At 46.4% G+C, this 19,911-nt stretch overlaps 1 protein-coding gene across 1 annotated transcript; it reads left to right on the top strand.

Annotated features, from left to right (window-relative positions):
* Positions 1-593: 593 nt before the first annotated feature.
* Positions 594-18,733, top strand: LOC129822414 (immunoglobulin superfamily member 10-like). Its single transcript, XM_055880682.1, has 10 exons — positions 594-817; positions 985-1,114; positions 2,628-3,018; positions 3,622-4,392; positions 4,543-6,462; positions 8,695-9,142; positions 9,566-10,902; positions 11,347-12,247; positions 15,656-16,022; positions 16,144-18,733. The coding sequence occupies exons 1-10, from the start codon at positions 615-617 to the stop codon at positions 17,692-17,694; spliced, it is 8,019 nt and encodes a 2,672-aa protein (XP_055736657.1). The 5' UTR covers positions 594-614; the 3' UTR covers positions 17,695-18,733.
* The last annotated feature ends 1,178 nt before the right edge of the window (positions 18,734-19,911 follow it).

Raw genomic sequence — 19,911 nt, 5'->3', positions numbered from 1 at the left:
AACCCTTAGGAAGTCCATGCGTGTTCCTTTCATCTTGAAGAGAGATTGGAGAATAAAGGTATGGAGAGTTAGAATGTTATCTACATTGATTTAGTGGATATATTGTTTTTAAAAAACTATCTCTGCTGATTCATTAGGATTTTGCTTTATATTTGCTAACTTAAAACACTGTTCTTATCATGCACACACACACACACACACACACACATACACACACACGCACACACACACACACACACACACACACACACACACACACACACACACACACACACACACACACACACACACACACACACACACACACACACACACACACACACACACACACACACGTACACACGTACACACGTACACACGTACACACACACACACACACACACACACACACACACATACATACATTCATATATACGCACACACACACACACACACACACACACACACACACTAAATCTGTCTGACTCCTTTTTTTACTCTCCATTTTCTCTCTCTCTCTCTCTCTCTCTCTCCATTTTTTTCTCTCTCTCTTTCTCTCTTTCTCTATCTATCTCTCTTTTTCTCTCTCTGCTCTCTCTCTCTCTCCTGAGTGTGAAGCTCTCTCCCTCTCCAGAATGAGTGTGTGTGTCGACGTCCCCTCATACCTGCGGCGGTGGCTGCTGACTGCTGTGTTTATCTTGGCTGCTCTGCTACCAGGATCCAGCGGCTGCCCCAAATCGTGCGCGTGCTACGTTCCCACCGAAGTGCACTGTACCTTCAGATATCTGACCGCAATACCAGGCCAGATCCAGACGGCTGTGGAAAGAATTAACCTAGGGTTAGAGTCAGACTCTCTCTCTCTCTCTCTACTCTCTCCCTCTCTCTTTCCCTCTCCCAGTCTGTTTTCTTACCCCTTAGTAATGCACATACAGTAGATTTGAGTTATATTTTGAGCAATAGTAAATTATTCACAGCTCTATTGTTTCCCTACTCTGTTCTCTGTAGGTATAACAGTATAACCGTATTGAGGGAGAATGATCTGTCTGGGTTGAAACACCTGGAGCTGCTGATGCTCCACAGCAACACCATCCACAGCATCGCTGACAGGGCCTTTCAAGACCTCAAGTCCTTACAGGTATACGTACAGCACTGTCATAAACACCTGTTGATATACAGGTAACTGACAAAATATTGGAAACACTTGAGTAAATGAAGGATGTAAAGTATATTTAGATCATGTGCTTCCACACAGGTGTGGTTCCTGAGTTAGTTAGCAATTATCGTCCCATCATGCTTAGGGTCATGATGGGAGTGGCACAGAGGTCTAAGGCACTGCATCTCAGTTCAAGAGGCGTCACTACAGTCCCTGGTTTGATTCTAGGCTGTATCACATCCAGACGTGTTTGGGAGTCCCACAGGGCGGTGCACAATTGGCCCAGCGTTTTCCGAGTTTGGCCGGGGTATTGTAATTTTGTCCTTAACTGGCTTGCCTATTTAAATAAAGTTTAAATTCAAATATATAACAGCTGGGCAAGTCATTATTTTGGCCCTTATTTTGGCTACCACAGTTATGCCCCCATAGGATGACAATTCCCCTATCCACAGGGTACGAGTGGTCACTGGATGGTCTGATGAGCATGAAAACGATGTAAATCACATGGCACGGCCGTCTCAATCACCAGATCTCAGCCCAGCTGAACATGGGAGATTTAACGATGTAAATCACATGGCACGGCCGTCTCAATCACCAGATCTCAGCCCAGCTGAACATGGGAGATTTAACGATGTAAATCACATGGCACGGCCGTCTCAATCACCAGATCTCAGCCCAGCTGAACATGGGAGATTCTGGAGCGGTGCCTGAGACAGCGTTTCCCACCACCATCAACCAAACAAAAAATGATGAGCAGGCTTTTCCCAATCTAGTGGAGCTACAGAACCAAGCATGCTAAGACATGAATAAATACAAGTTAATTCCTTACAGTAACATCTTTCAAACAGCAATGCAAGGTGTAATTCATCTTGAAAAATATTTTACTAGTCTTTGCCGTGGTGTTAATATTATATTCCAGAACCATTTGTAGGCCCTGAGGGTTAAGGTTAGGGGGTATTTGGACTGCGTCACTTTACAACTGACACACCCGCTCCCCCCCCCCCCCCCCTCCCTGAGCGCTCGTCACGCTCCCCAGCACTCCTACCATCATCATTACGCACACCTGCCTTTCTCCTGTCACGCGCATCAGCGATTAATTGGACTCACCTGGACTCAGTCACCTCTGTCATTACCTTCCCTATATCTGTCTGGTTCCCCCCGCTCTGTTCCCTGCTTCTACATTAATGTTCATATGTCCCTATATACCCGTGTGCTGACGCTGTTACTGTCTTGTTCCATGTCTGTTCCCGGATTAAATGTTCGACTCCCCCGTACCTGCTTCTCATCTCCGGCGTCGGTCCTTACAACAACTGCTTTGATTTACTCAAATTGAGTAAACAGATGACTTCTGGAAGTGCTCCCAGACAGAATAACCTCTGGCCGGATGCTTTTATGACACTGTTTTTCTATTGAAGTGTTTCAAACAAGCCAGCAGTGGCTCTTTCTCCAGCGCTCCAGGGGCCTCTATGCGACTACAACTTGTGTTTTTCTTCAGGTCCTGAAGATGAGCTACAACAGAGTGAAGGAGATCAACAAGGACATCTTCCAAGGCCTGGAGGGACTGGTACGACTCCACATGGACCACAACCGCATCGAGTTCATCAACCCGGAGGCGTTCTACGGTCTGACCACGTTACAGCTGGTCCACCTGGAGGGCAACCTGCTCCAGCAGCTTCACCCGGATACCTTCATCACGCTGAGGCACAGCCAGGTGTTCAAGGTGTCCTCCGTTAGGAACATCCACCTGTCTGACAACCTCCTCGCCAGCTTACCCAAAGATGTCTTCACTGGCTGCTCTCAGCTGGAGAATGTCTATCTCCACGGCAACCCCTGGTCCTGCGACTGTCGCATGGCTTGGTTCCCAGAGTGGGCGGAGAGAAATTCAGGTAAAGATATAGTACATTTCTGTCTGCAACATTCTGAATGTTTCACTAAACCGAGTAGGCCCCCAGTTCCGTTGACAGTTACTATACATAAAAATTGATCATAAATTGAAATAAACCAGGGAAGACCAAGGTACATCTGGTGGAATCTCTACATGCATGAATGTATACCATGAAACAGAGTGAAAAACAGCGTTTATTTATTCAGTAAAGTGATGTTGCGTGGGACAACCTCCCACAGGAAAACCATGCTTGTCCAAAGAAGACAGATTAATCTTTACTGGGGACAGATTGTTGGAAACACCGCTGTTTCACTTTTTTCAATCTCAGCGTGACATGTAGTACTTCAAATTACTAAAAGGTGGGAACAAAGGCTCTACTGTTTTATCAAATAATGACATCAGCAAATGTAAATATATCTCCAGATACTCTTATATATATATATATAATATATATGTATTATTTCTTTATACCAACTGTGATTTAGAACAGTATTATAAACAACATTTTGAAGGAGTGTGAAAACATGGAAATTAGGGAACCAACCGTTATTAAATCATGACATAAAAATGTAAATATAAATTCAATGATGAACTTGTTTTTCAGCTGCGCTGAAATGCAAGCGAGACAGGAAGTATGCCAGAGGTCAGGCCTGTCCCGTCTGTGAGACCCCCGCTCCCTCTAGAGGCAAGAGCCTAACCCAGCTTCCCCGTGATGCCTTCACCTGTACCAAGCCCTGGATCCACCCCCATCTGAAGCAGAGGAACGTCAGCCTGGACGAGGGGGATTACACCCCTGTCTCCCCCCGGGACTTCATAGCCCCAATTGGATCCCTGCAGATGAATCTAACAGCTCAGTTCCACAATGACGCTAGCCTTACCTGCACAGTCCAGAGACCATCAGCCATGGAGAACCTGACTCTAACCCAGGTGGAGGAGGGGGAGAAGAACGTAACCATGCTATCCACCACCATCTCTACATGGCTGGTCTGTAATATTGACTATGAGCACATCCAACAGCTCTGGCGCATCCTGGCTACGTACAGTGACGTTCCCATGAGACTAGAGAGAGGGTTGATGCTCTCTAGGACCCCAGACATGATCTACAAGTACACCCAGATCAGACCAAAGGAGGGACGTGATGAAATCCACACAGACGTTGAGGCTGAGATTAAGGCTTCACCTGCATGGTTGATGCAGGGAGAGGTCAACTTTCAGCTGGACCGCACTACAACCACATTCTCCACATTGCACATTAAGTACAGGTCAGTGGTCAACCTGCGTGTGGAGAACAAGGTGTCGCAGAGGAGGGACCGTTACAGCTGGACCATCATCAAACGAGACAACCAGACCCAGACTGAGCACTCTGTCCTCATAGGTGGGGTCCTACAGTACACAATGTGTCGTGGATGGGTAGAAATGTGCCCATATAATGTATGTACTGTAACATACTTTCAAGAACTACAATATAGCAATGTGCATTTAAAAGAAATCAATTTATTGATGTGATTCTTGTTGTGATTTTAAGGTGGGGTGGTGGAGCTCAACTGCAAGACCTTTGGGGAACCAAAACCCTCTGTAGAGTGGATCTTATCGGACGGCAGTAAGGTGCGAGCACCCTACTCCAGCGAAGATCGCAGGATAGTGATCACCGCTGATGGCAGGCTGACCCTGAGAGGAACAGACACCTCAGACACTGGGCTTTATCGCTGCATCGCCACTAACTACCTGGACGCAGACGTGCTCAGCTTCCGCGTCACCGTGCTGTCTCCTGATGTGGAGGAAGTGGAGGTCAACGGGGTCAAGCTCTCACGGCCTCTGGGCCACAGCCTGGTTCTAGACTGTGGGTCCGCAGGCAGCCCTGATGCCTCGGTCCAGTGGATTCTACCTGACCACACAGTGCTGGATAAATCCTATGGGAACAGGAAGCTCTATAGGAACGGGACTCTAGGAATTAAAGATCTGACCTCCAGAGACCGGGGGTTTTACAGGTGTCTCAGTGCTAACTACCTGGGGGTGGACCTGTTGACGTCCCAAGTGACAGTCACTGGGGAGGGGTCCAGAAAGGTGACAGTGGTGGATAGAGAGGGGTCAGGGGCAGAGGCTGGGGTTGAGGTTACCGGGGCCATAGAGGAGAGGGAGTATTCCCACAGTGAGGTCCTTTCCTCCAGCCCCTCTGACAGAACCATCCAGGAGTCCAGGACCATCACATTAGACAGGCCCTACCCCAGACTCAGGTCTTCCTCTCAGGGCAGAGGATCAGGGGGCTCTTGGGGGAGAAGGAGGAGCCCAGCCAGCAGTAGACGCATATGGAGCAACAGGAGGGTATTTGATGAAGCCTCCAGGAAAGTAAACCCCCAGAGATTTGCAGAGTTCATGAAGAAGGCCCAAGGTGGTTTAACAACAAAGACAAAGAGTGTGAAAGAAAAAGGAGATTCAGAGCCTGACATGTCTGGGGATGGGGATGCTGGATCTGGGGAGGGTCTGTCTCATGAAGACAGACTCATTGTTTTACCAACCAGCGTCATGCCAACCACAGATACTCCAGATGAAAGTATGATGGGTGTAACTGCAAGCATAGAGAATTTAAAAAATCAGAGTAATGTCATGGCAACCACCGACAACAGTGAAACCAGTGTCATGACAACCATGGAGATCCCAGATGACAGTCGGACTAGTTTCACTGTAACAACAGAAAATACTGACAGAGTTACAGCAGTGACGACAGATTCATACACCCGGTCAGATGCCACACCCATCGAGTCCACATTCACCCACAGCAGCCACAGCACAGGGAGTATCAATGAAACTCAGGGTGAGGCCGTCTTTCAATACAGCCACAGAAATAGTGGGTCTAGTGGTGAGTCGTACTCTTTGGAGAGGAACACGACAGTACCTCTGAGACAACCCGTCACGCTCCTCCTCGCCGTGACCAACACCACAGACGAGACCCAGATCCTGTTCTCCAAAGAAACACCTGCAGAACCAGATACCTCCACCGAGGCGGCGCTATCGCTCCTCACCGATCCCAATGTCACCCTCGTGATGGACAGTCCCAGATCACCCCACAAAGAGCCTGAGATCCACACAGCCACTGACCCAGACAGCCAGATCACCTTCACTGCAGTCACCACCACAGAGACAGAGCAGGATGAGATCACCGTCCACACCACCCAGAGGATCAAGTCCCCCCGTCTGCCTGCAGGCTCCACCATCATCTCCCGCCAGCAGATCCACATCATCCCTCCTATGAAGGGCCGAGGAGGAGGAGGAGGAGGAGGAGGAGGAAGAGGAGGGGGCCGGAGGAGGAACTTCCCTGGCAGGAGGAGGTTCATCAAGCCCAACCGGATCACAGACATCCAGTCCATCCTGAACAAACTCAAACAGCCCACCACGGTGAAGAAGCAAGGCAACAGCACAGTTCCCTACACTATGGAGCTGACCACAGGTAAGTTATGTCATGTTGTTGAAATATGATATGTAGTTTCTTGTCTTTGATGTTGACATTATCTTTGTTGGTGAGAGACTTGAGCCATGAGGAAGAGCCAAACGATGATGATGGTGATGATGATAGCCATGATGATGATGACGATGGTGATGTTAGCCATGATGATGATAATGGTGATGATGATATCCATGATAATGATAATGTTGATGATGATGATGCTGATGATAATATCCATGATGATGATGATGGTGATGATGATGAAGATGATGATGATGATGGTGGTGTTGATAATCATGATGATGATGATGATGATGATGGTGAAAATGATGATAGCCATTATGAAGATGAAGATGATGATGATCATGGTGATGATAGCCATGATGATGATGATGATGATGATAATAGCCATGATGATGATGATGATGATGATAATAGCCATGATGATGATGATGATGGTGATAATAGCCATGATGATGATGATGATGATGATAATAGTCATGATGATGATGATGATGATAAAAGCCATGATGATGATGATGATGATGATAATAGCCATGATGATGATGATGATGATGATAATAGCCATGATGATGATGATGATGGTGATAATAGCCATGATGATGATGATGATGATGATAATAGTCATGATGATGATTATGATGATGATGATGATAGCCATGATGATGATGATGATGATAAAAGCCATGATGATGATGATGATGATGATAATAGCCATGATGATGATGATGATGATGATAATAGCCATGATGATGATTATGATGATGATAATAGCCATGATGATGATGATGATGGTGATAATAGCCATGATGATGATGATGATGATGATAATAGTCATGATGATGATTATGATGATGATGATGATAGTCATGATGATGATTATGATGATGATGATGATAGTCATGATGATGATTATGATGATGATGATGATAGCCATGATGATGATGATGATAGCCATGATGATGATGATGATGATGGTGAAAATGATGATAGCCATGATGATGATGATGATAGCCATGGTGATGATGATGATAATAGCCATGATGATGATGATGATGATGATGATGATGATGATGATGATGATGATGATGATGATGATAGCCATGATGGTGATGATGATGATGATAATGATAGCCATGATGATGTTGATGATGATGATAGCCATGGTGATGATGATGATGATGATGATAGCCATGGTGATGATGATGATGATGATGATGGCCATGGTGATGATGATGATGATAATAGCCATGATGATGATGATGATGATGATAGTGATGATAGCCATGATGATGATGATGATGATGATGATGATAGTGATGATAGCCATGATGATGATTATGATGATGATGATGATAGCCATGGCGATGATGGTGATGATGATGATGACGATGAAGATGATAGCCATGACGATGATGGAGATGATGATGATGATGATGATGATGATGATGATGATGATGATGATGATGGTGAAAATGATGATAGCCATGGTGATGATGATGATAATAGCCATGATGGTGATGATGATAGCCATGATGATGATGATGATGATGATGATGATGATGATGATGATGATGATGATGGTGATAGCCATGATGATGATTATGATGATGATAATGATAGCCATGATGATGATGATGATGATGATAGCCATGGTGATGATGATGATGATGATAATAGCCATGAGGATGATGATGATGATGATGATGATAGTGATGATAGCCATGATGATGATGATGATGATGATGATAGTGATGATAGCCATGATGATGATTATGATGATGATGATGATAGCCATGGCGATGATGGTGATGATGATGATGACGATGAAGATGATAGCCATGACGATGATGATGATGATGATGATGATGATGATGATGATGATGATGATGATGATGATGATGATGATAGCCATGATGGTGAAAATGATGATGATGATAGCCATGATGCTGAATATAGCCATGATGATGATGATGATAGCCATGATGATGGTGATGATAGCCATGATGATGGTGATGATAGCCATGATGATGGTGATGATGATGATGATGATGATGATAGCCATGATGATGATGATGATGATGATGATGATGATGATAGCCATGATGATGATGATGGTGATACTGATGATGATGATGATGATGATAGCCATGATGATGATGAAAATGTTAAATGTAAATGTAATGATGATTGTTATTGTTGCTGCTTTTTCAGATTGTGACTGTGATGAAGATGAGAAGAAGACAGGTGGTCAGCGGGTAGTCACACCAACAACATCGCCTAAAACACCTGAGGCCTCGACCACACCCCAGCCTGGCACTAGCCGTGGAACTACAACCCCAGCCTATGACTACAGGTCCTCCCCCACCACAGAGTCTTCCCCAGACACCCAGGCCATCGCCTCCCCACCTGCCCCAAGAGAAGACACAGATGAGGCCTCGTCCTCTGTGTCTGAATCCGGAGGGTCAGTGGGGTACCTATCGCGTAGATTTGGAGGAAACCGGAGACCAAATGGAGGGTCAGTGGGGTACCTATCCCGTAGATTTGGGGGAAACCGGAGACCAAATGGAGGGTTAGGGGGCAGGAGGCCTTTCAGGGGCAGGAGGCCTTTAAAAAAAAACATAACAGCCCCCAGCACCACCATAGAATCAACAGAGCCTTCAACCACCATGGAGACCACCATGGAGACCACCATGGAAACCACCATGGAGACCACCACATATCCCATAGAAACCACCATGGAGACCACCACATATCCCATAGAAACCACCATGGAGACCACCATGGAGACCACCATGGAAACCACCATGGAAACCACCATGGAGACCACCACATATCCCATAGAAACCACCATGGAAACCACCATGGAAACCACCATGGAAACCACCATGGAAACCACCATGGAAACCACCACATATCCCATAGAAACCACCATGGAAACCACCATGGAGACCACCATGGAGACCACCACATATCCCATAGAAACCACCATGGAAACCACCATGGAGACCACAATAGAGACCACCACATATCCCATAGAAACCACCATGGAAACCACCATGGAGACCACCACATATCCCATAGAAACCACTATGGAAACCACCATGGAGACCACCACATATCCCATAGAAACCACCATGGAAACCACCATGGAGACCACCATGGAAACCACCATGGAGACCACCACATATCCCATAGAAACCACCATGGAAACCACCATGGAGACCACCACATATCCCATAGAAACCACCATGGAGACCACCATGGAGACCACCACATATCCCATAGAAACCACTATGGAAACCACCGTGGAGACCACCACATATCCCATAGAAACCACCATGGAAACCACCATGGAGACCACCACATATCCCATAGAAACCACTATGGAAACCACCATGGAGACCACCACATATCCCATAGAAACCACCATGGAGACCACCATGGAGACCACCACATATCCCATAGAAACCACCATGGAAACCACCATGGAGACCACCACATATCCCATAGAAACCACTATGGAAACCACCGTGGAGACCACCATGGAGACCACCACATATCCCATAGAAACCACCATGGAGACCACCATGGAGACCACCACATATCCCACAGAAACCACCATGGAGACCACCATGGAGACCACCACATATCCCACAGAAACCACCATGGAGACCACCGTGGAGACCACCACATATCCCACACATACCGTCTCCGTCTCCAAGCCCCTGTACACGCCGTCCAGAGAATCAGATAGGTCTGCAGTGACTGTGTCCACTGACACGACCTCTAAGGGGAAAACCACCACAGACTCCGACTCGTACGATAATGAGAACTGGACAGATGAGATGAAGTCCTCTACTAACCATCCACGAGCCTACACTTCCATCACCAGGCCCAGAATGACCTCTACCACAACTTATCCAACCACCACCTCAAGGCCTTACACTACATCATCAACCCGCGTCCAGACTAACACCGACCCCATCAGAGTGAACACTAACATCAGGCGCCCGTCAGGGAGAGACAGTCGTTACCAGATCACACAGAGACCCATGATCAGGAGAACCAGGCCCAAGGTGTCCAGTAACAGGGCCAGCAGAGGCCCAGACAAGACCCTGACCTTTGACACACTGACTATTCTGGAAGCAGAGCAGGGGCACGCCAAAGCCCCCTACAACAGCAAGGACATAGACGATGCCATCTCCAACGCCTATACCCACATCACCGGCTATGATACGACAACGGCTAAGATTGTGGGCTTTGAGCGGTCCACCAAGGACATGCTCACCAAGCCCAGGATCGTGGGAGGCAACGCTGCCAGCTTCACTGTCCTGTCCAACTCAGACGCCTTCCTGCCCTGTGAGGCCGTGGGCAGTCCTGAACCCACCATCAGCTGGAAACGCTTCTCTTCAAGCACTGGTATGGAAAATAACAGGGTATAGATATTATGTTATAAAACTACTTTGGAATGAAGCTATACTGTATGTTCATTTATATATTCTCTCTCGTGCCCTCCATCTCTTTCCATCTCTTTCTCTCCCTCTCTGTCCCTCTCTCTCTCTCTCTCTCTCTTTTTTCCTCTCGCTCATCTTTCTCTCCAAATCTCTCTCTTCATCTCTTTTTCTCTCCATATCTCTCTTTCTCCATCTCTCTCTCTATACTTCCCTCTCTCTCTGCCCCCCTCTCTCTTTCTATACCTCCCTTTCTCTCTTTCTTTCTCTCTCTCTCTCTCTCTCTCTCTCTCTCGCTCATCTTTCTCGCCATATCTCTCTCTCTCTCTGTCTCTTTTTCTCCCCATATCTATCTCTTTCTCCATCTCTCTCTTTTTCCATCCCTCTTCCTCCCTCTCTCGCTCCCTTTCAGGAAGCACAATAACCATCAACAGCAAGATGGGCAAGTTTGAGGTGTTCCCGAACGGCACTCTGTCCATCCAGAACGCCAACATCAAAGACCGTGGCCAGTACCTCTGCCTGGCTGAGAACGAGCAGGGGTCGGACAAGCTCCTGGTCACCCTGTCCGTGGTGGCCTACCCCTCACGCATCCTGGAGCCCAAGGTACGGGAGATCAAGTCCCACTCAGGGAAGACAGTGGAGATGAAGTGCAAGGCAGAGGGTCGCCCCACCCCTCTGGTCTCCTGGATCCTGGCCAACCTCACCCAAGTCAGGGGCCACAACTCGGGCTCCAGAGTGTCAGTGACCCCAGAGGGCACTCTGCTCATCAAGCAGGTGTCTGTGTATGACCGGGGCCACTACAAGTGCATCGCCAGTAACCCAGCAGGAGCTGACACTGCCACTGTCAGACTGCAGGTGGTGGCAGCACCTCCTGGCATCCTGGAGGCCAAACGACAGCAGGTCCAGGCCGGTGTGGGTCAGAGCCTGTGGTTACCCTGTACCGCTCAGGGCAGCCCCCAGCCCACCGTGTACTGGGTCCTCTATGATGGGATGGCGGTGCTGCCCCTGAAGCCCTCTGTGGACCCCAGGGTGTCTGTGTTCGCCAACGGGACGCTCCACCTGACCGATACGGCCGCCACGGACAGTGGGAAGTACGAGTGCATCGTCACCAGCTCTACAGGGTCGGAGCGCAGGGTGGTGACGCTGACGGTGGAGAAGAAGGAGATGGCTCCTGAGATCGTGGAGGCATCACACCGCAGGACAGAGCTGGCGTATGGGGACCAGCTGAGGCTGAACTGCTCGGCCACCGGGGACCCCAAACCCAGGATCATCTGGAGACTGCCGTCCAAGGCTGTGGTGGACCAGTGGCACAGGTAATGATTACTTAGTCTGTATTACACACGTGATCACACAGACTATTCTGAGGCGTACAGACACAATCACACGCCAGCAGATAAACACACGCACTAAAAAGTATGCAAGTTCTTTGTGTTACAACACAGCTGTATTTAAAACCACCAAAAGAGATGTTATTGTAACTTCTCCCCAAATGATTTACTTGCGTTTCCAGTGCAGAGAGCTTCGACTGGGGTTCTCCAGCGAGAGGTATTGTGCCTCTCCAGTATAAGGTTGAGTTAGGCCATCCATGCACTGAGCACCTAAAACCCTGAAGTTTGAAAATGTACAGAAACGTGGATGGAAAACAGACAAAATGAAGACAGACTGAACACATCATGTAAAGACTGCTCTGTTACACTGTACAGTATCTCTGTTTTCATTTTAAACTTCTGGTTTAGGGTCTCCATTTCCCCCTCATTTTCAGCTTCCTGCGTTGACCCTCAGGGTGCTACCCCTAAGGTAGGGAATAATGGTGTTTCATGTTTTTATAATAGTCAGATTAGTCTGTCCCCATGTTTTTATAATAGTCAGATTAGTCTGTCCCCGTGTTTTTATAATAGTCAGATTAGTCTGTCCCCATGTTTTTATAATAGTCAGATTAGTCTGTCCCCGTGTTTTTATAATAGTCAGATTAGTCTGTCCCCATGTTTTTATAATAGTCAGATTAGTCTGTCCCCATGTTTTTATAATAGTCAGATTAGTCTGTCCCCATGTTTTTATAATAGTCAGATTAGTCTGTCCCCATGTTTTTATAATAGTCAGATTAGTCTGTCCCCATGTTTTTATAATAGTCAGATTAGTCTGTCCCCATGTTTTTAACATCAGGAGAGAAGGTAAATAAGATGCTTGAGCTCCTTGAGTGTGTGGATTTAAGGTATAACCGATCTGATAGCTCAATGGAACGGGTATTATCATGATTAATGTAATCTAGAAGAAACTGGAGCTGCATGTGAAATCCTGTCAGATCTGAAAATCTAAGTATCAGTTGGAAGGAAAATTATGTTTGGCTTGCTTTGTCTGAGTGTGTTTATAATTAACAGTGGACTTTGTTTTCAAAAGAATAGCGTGCCAGTGTTCATGTCCTCTAAGACTGATGTTGTGGTGACAATAATATTTCAATTTATACAGGCAATTTTTTATTCATTTCAGTATCAACATTTCAACACTCACACAGGTGTTTGGACCTATCCAGGAAAAAGTTTCCTTTATATTGATATTCAGACGACACCGTTAATGATCCTTAGCAGGAACTAAACATCTGATTTGATTTGATTTGATTTGATCTACAGCTGCATGTTAATTAATGAGCTGGAATCTCCCCGAGGACAAAAGGTACACGATAGTCTTCCACTGAAACCATAATATAACATCTCTTGACAAGCCTTAGCATGCTGTTGAACCCAATGAATATGACCCAGTAGAATGACCTTATTTAGCCTCTTAATGTTTTCTCCATTAGCAGCGGTTCTTAGCTGGGGAAAACCTGAGACCAGAATAACTGAAGGGGCTATTTGCCAAAATAACAAGACGACGAGCATTTAGACCGGATATCAACATGAACAAGTTTTATTTTATTTGAGCAAGGACCCAGTCAGAGTTTTTTAAAAGAGGAACTTGGGAGAACCAGAAGAACAATGGCATGCTGATGGAGGACTTTATATTGCTCCTAATAATGTAGTTGACATTCTGCCATGTATCCTCTCTGCATGCAACCTCTGAAAATAGAGCTTGTATATATTTCGTGACAGAGACTTATGTAGAACATTGGCCCCCCCCCAAAAAACACAACGCCTCTTTTGTGAATGTAACAGTAAAAAAAGTCAGTGTCTAATGGTTTGATTCACTGGTCATTGAATCGTTATCCCCCCCCCCCCCCCCTATTTCATTAGCTAAATGGTTTGATTCACTGGTCATTGAATCGTTATTCCCCCCACCCCCCCTATTTCATTTGCTAAATGGTTTGATTCACTGGTCATTGAATCGTTATCCCCCCCCCCCCCCCCCTATTTCATTAGCTAAATGGTTTGATTCACTGGTCATTGAATCGTTATCCCCCCCCCCCCTATTTCATTAGCTAAATGGTTTGATTCACTGGTCATTGAATCGTTATTCCCCCCACCCCCCCTATTTCATTAGCTAAATGGTTTGATTCACTGGTCATTGAATCGTTATCCCCCCCCCCCCCCCCCTATTTCATTAGCTAAATGGTTTGATTCACTGGTCATTGAATCGTTATTCCCCCCACCCCCCCTTTTTCATTAGCTAAATGGTTTGATTCACTGGTCATTGAATCGTTATTCCCCCCACCCCCCCTATTTCATTAGCTAAATGGTTTGATTCACTGGTCTGGTCATTGAATCATTATTCCCCCCACCCCCCTATTTCATTAGCTAAATGGTTTGATTCACTGGTCAGTTCATTGAATCGTTATTCCCCCCACCCCCTCTATTTCATTAGCTAAATGGTTTGATTCACTGGTCAGTTCATTGAATCATTATTTCCCCCACCCCCTCTATTTCATTAGCTAAATGGTTTGATTCACTGGTCAGTTCATTGAATTGTTATCCCCCCCCCACGCCCCCTCATTTCATTAGCTGAATGGTTTGATTCACTGGTCAGTTCATTGAATCATTATTTCCCACCTATTTCATTAGGTGCATTTTGTAAATAATGACACTTAGTGGAATGCTTTCCCCCTCCCTGTGTTTCTTGTTTGATTTAAACTGTTATGGTGGCTGTCTTGGCAACCCTGACAAGTTTTCTATCAGTGTTTTATTATTATCTGCAACTGTAGTAGGATTCGGAACAAACCATTATTGTGAGTCATTGCCAACGACCTTGATAAAAGACAGACCCAGGTGAAACACACATAGGCTGATCTGCTGTAAGCCTGTCTGGCCCTGTAAGAATGGCATCTCTCTGTCCCTCCATCCCCCTGTCTCTGTGTGTCAGTTCCATGAGCACGGGCCCTACCTAGTGGACAGTCTGTGGGCTGTAGCAGGCACACCATTCAACTTATGTTTTGTTTTTTTATGGAGATGGATGGAAGTACCAAGCAGGAGGAGAAGTCATTAGACGGTGTTCACGTCAGGAGGAGAAGTCATTAGACTCTGTTCCAGAATGTTCCAATTGAAACAGAAAATATTCCTAAACCCCACACCCCTACAGGGCCTATTGTACATCTGCATAATATTTTAACATGGAACATGTTATTGTAAAATCAAACATAAGAAATGTAATCTTTGTGAAAAAAAATTGTAAGCGTTGAAAATCGAAATAATATTATATTGAATAAAATGGCTTTGTTTCTTTCCACTGCTTTATCGGTTATGTGTTGCTATCTTCAAATAATGACAATAACTCTTTTTTTATCTCTTCATCAGGATGGGAAACCGGATCCAGGTCCTGGACAACGGCACCCTGGTCATAGACTCTGTGAGTGACAAGGATGCTGGGGACTACCTGTGTGTGGCGCGCAGCAAGGTGGGAGACGACCTCCAGCTCATGAAGGTCACTGTGTCCATGAAGCCGGCCAAGATCGATCCCAAGATGTACGGAAAGAAGCAGGTCCCCTACGGCAACGACCTGAAGGTGGACTGTAAGGCATCTGGAACCCCGGAGCCAGAGATCTCCTGGGGCCTGCCGGACGGCACCATGGTCAACAGCGCCCTGCAGGCAGACAGCAGTAGTGGAGGGGGACGCGCACGGCGATACATCCTGTTTGAAAATGGCACGCTCTATCTTAATCAGGTGTGCAATCTTACATTGTTCTGCTACTCTATAGAAATAATGGGCAGTATTCATTAGTTAACTCAGTGTGACTAGATGTAGTCCTCTGACTCTGAACTGCTGGTGTTGTGTCTGTCTACAGGTGGGCATGGCGGAGGAGGGAGACTACACGTGCTACGCCGAGAACCAGCTGGGCAAGGACGAGATGCACGTCCACATCACCGTGGTGACGGCAGCGCCACGAATACGGACGCCCAGCCGGACCTACGCCCAGGTGAAGCCTGGTGGCACAATCCGCTTTGACTGCGAAGCCACGGGCGAGCCCAAGCCCAAAATCCTGTGGATGCTCCCTACTAACGACATGATCGCAGCCTCCAACGAACGCTATCTGATGCACGTCAACGGCTCCCTGGACATCCAGGATGTTAAGCTGGTGGATGCTGGGGAGTACGTGTGCATGGCTCGTAACACCGCCGGGGATGACAGCAAAGTTTACAAGATGGATATCGATGGCAACCCTCCGGTGATCAATGGCAACTCCCAGAACAGGATCGTGGTGAAAGACACTGCCACCAAATACTCCAGGAAGTTCATAGACTGCAAGGCCACTGGAGACCCGCTTCCCAAGATTACCTGGATCATGCCAGATAACATCTTCCTGAACGCTCCGTACTTCGGCAGCAGGATCAACGTCCATCACAATGGAACGCTCGAGTTCCGGAACGTCCGGCCGACAGACATGGCGGAGTTCATCTGCATGGCGAGGAACGACGGAGGAGAAGCAGTGATGGTGGTGCAGCTGGAGGTCACTGACATGCTCCGAAGGCCTATCTTCAAGAACCCCTTCAACGAGAGAGTAATGACCCGTATGGGGAAGACCACGGTCCTGAACTGTTCTGCCGATGGTCACCCAACACCAGAGATCATCTGGCTGCTACCCAACGGAACCCGCTTCATCGGGGGCCCCAACCGGGGCTCACGCCAACACCTAGGCAACGACGGAACCTTCGTCATCTACAACCCCAGCAAGGAGGATGCTGGGAAGTACCGCTGTGCCGCTAAGAACTCGGTGGGCTACATTGAGAAGCTGATAGTTCTGGAGGTGGGCCAGAAGCCTTTAATCCTCACCAGGCCCAGAGGGATCATACGCAGTGTGTCTGGTGACCCTCTGTTCCTTCACTGCCTGGCTGATGGTAGCCCCAGACCCAGGATTTACTGGACCATCCCTGGGGGCCACACCCTGACCAGGCCGCAGGTCCATGGACGCCACCAGTTGATGGAGAATGGGACCCTGGTGGTCAAGGACACAACCCTCCATGACCGGGGAAACTATGTTTGTCGGGCGCGGAACGACGCTGGCGAGGCGGTTCTCACAGTGTCAGTCATCATCATCGCCTACCCTCCCCGCATCTCCACGGGACCCCCTCTCACCGTGACAGCGATGGCGACGGCGCCCATACAGCTCAACTGTGCTGCCATCGGGATCCCAAAGCCAGAGATTACCTGGGAGCTGCCTGACCGCTCTGTGCTCTCCACGGCGGGGAAAGGGCGGCCCACGGGCAGCGAGCTGCTCCACCCTCAGGGCACGCTGATCATCCAGAGACCCACTACAGCAGATTCTGGCACCTACAAGTGCCTGGCCAAAAACCACCTGGGCACAGACTCACGGGTCACATATGTACGTGTGCTGTGAGCACCAGCGCTGACTAAAGGGGAATATAAAACCCCTGGACAATAAACTCTAAACGGACACAGTAACTTCACAGTGCGTCTTATGATGTACAATGTCAGGAAAGACTATTTTCCCCATGTGGACTTGTGAGGAGCCGGGTTTGTGGAATAGTTTGATCACGGTACAGCTCACATCAATCAACCAAGTAGCAGAACAGGATTATTAAGAGAAGGAGGAGGGAACAGAGGAGGAAGCGAGGGAAAAAAGAGAAGCTGTACAGAGGAGGGTCTGTTCTTTGCCAGGAAAGTCGTTGACTAGCGAAGGTGTTATTCTTATTATAACAGAGTCAGAGGAAACCGTGGAAACCCACGGCTGGTTCTCATTTGAGGTGTTTTTAAAAAGGGGCTAGAGGGTGGGTCTTACAATGAGGCTACGTGTTGAGTGTTTTGACCAGACACTTTACTATTACACTTTACTATAAGAGAGGAAGAGAGAAACTCACTATATTCCCTCTGGACACTTCATCAATGTTTTATTTGTTGGGGTGTTTGTAATGACTGATTTGCTGCAATGACAGAAACATTCTATTATCAGAATGCTTCTAACTATTTTGCTTTTCAAGACACATTTCATATTTCTTGTGAACAAATCTTTTATAAACAGGCAGTATATTTTAATGAAATCTGCCAAATATACATTTTTAATATACATTTTACACTGGATTGTCATGCAGTTTTTCAAAACAAATGTCTCACATTTCTAACTGTTTATATTTTTTAATTAGCCTTGTTAGTTTGTCATGTTGTTGTCTATCTTCCCCCGTCTCATGGTTTGACAGTTTTTTTTAGTATCAATAAAATTGCAGGAGTTTGGTCGGTGTTAATAGCGACTTTTATGGAGGTGAAATGATCACCTACACAGTATTCAGTGGCATCGTATGAACTGTCACTAAAAGTAAATGCATTGTTGGTTTTATGTAATAATATTCCTTTTGTAACTATTATCTACTTTGTGAATCAATAGTACGCGGGAGATGAAATTAAACCAAAGATGGAATGTGTTTCTTATTCTGTATTTTTTTTGTGTATTTTCTCCTGTTTTGACAATGTGAAGCTAATTGTGCTGACTAAAGCAAGGTGGCTGAATGGATTTGTTTTGAGCAACCTGGTCTCAGAGCATTTCGTAATATTATGGATGTAAATCTCAGACACTCCATTTAGTATGATATGTTAAGTTTCGTATGTTATGTATTAAATTGTGGATCTCCATCACCCATTTTGTATGATATGTTACCAATTACTATTCGTATTATATGTTACGAATTAGCAAAAAGGTACAATGTATTACGAATTTGCGAATGTACAACATATTACGAATTTGCAAAATGTATTATATGTTACGAATTAAAGCTAAGTGACTAAAGTTAGCTTGCTGGCTAATGTTAGCTAGGCATTAGGGTTTGGGTTAAGGTTAGGGGAAGGTATTGATAACAGGGTTAAGGTTAGGGTCAGGGGGAGGGTTAGCTAACATGCTAAGTAGCTAAAAAAAATAGTAAGTAGTTGAAAAGTTCAGTTTTTTTGTTGTTATTTATGAAAAGCCAGGGGAACACTCCAACACTGACATAATTTACAAGCGAAGCATTTGTGTTTAGTGAGTCCGCCAGATCAGAGGCAGTAGGGATGACCAGGGATGTTCTCTTGATACGCTCATGAATTGGCCAATTCTCCTGTCCTGCTAAGCAATCAAAATGTAACGAGTACTTTTGGGTGTCTGGGAAAACGTATGGGATAAAATGTAAAACATTTTCTTTAGGAATGTAGTGGAGTAAAAGTAAATTAAAAGTTGTCAAAAATATAAATAGTAAAGTGAAGTACAGATACCCCCAAAAACGACTCTTGCCTTTAGCTCGGTGCGGATGTTGCCTGTAATCCATGGCTTCTGGTACGTACAGTCACTGTGGGGACAACGTCGTCATTGCACTTATTGATGAAGCCGGTGACTGAGGTGGTGTACTCCTCAATGCCATTGGATGCACCCCGGAACATCTGTGCTAGCAAAACAGTCCTGTAGCGTTGCATCCACATCATCTGACCACGTCCGTATTGAGCAAGTAGGAGTTTGAGCAAGTCACTGATACTTCCTGCTTTAGTTTTAGCTTGTAAGCAGGAATCATGAGGATAGAATTATGGTCAGATTTGCCAAATGGAGGGCGAGGGAGAGCTTTGTATGCGTCTCTGT

This window comes from Salvelinus fontinalis, chromosome 24 (genome assembly GCF_029448725.1).
Source record: "Salvelinus fontinalis isolate EN_2023a chromosome 24, ASM2944872v1, whole genome shotgun sequence".
NCBI classification, from domain to species: Eukaryota; Metazoa; Chordata; class Actinopteri; order Salmoniformes; family Salmonidae; genus Salvelinus; species Salvelinus fontinalis.
Note: the sequence above shows the minus strand (reverse complement) of the source record. Positions and strands in the feature narration are given on the sequence as shown.

What these genes read in the sequence shown, in the direction of transcription:
- LOC129822414 (XM_055880682.1), top strand. Translation starts at nt 615, where the DNA reads ATGAGTGTGTGTGTCGACGTCCCCTCATACCTGCGGCGGTGGCTGCTG. An exon ending in TGAGCACTCTGTCCTCATAG is followed by an intron (nt 4,393 to 4,542) that starts GTGGGGTCCTAC and finishes TGTGATTTTAAG; the next exon opens with GTGGGGTGGTGGAGCTCAAC. An exon ending in GTGGTGGACCAGTGGCACAG is followed by an intron (nt 12,248 to 15,655) that starts GTAATGATTACT and finishes TCTCTTCATCAG; the next exon opens with GATGGGAAACCGGATCCAGG.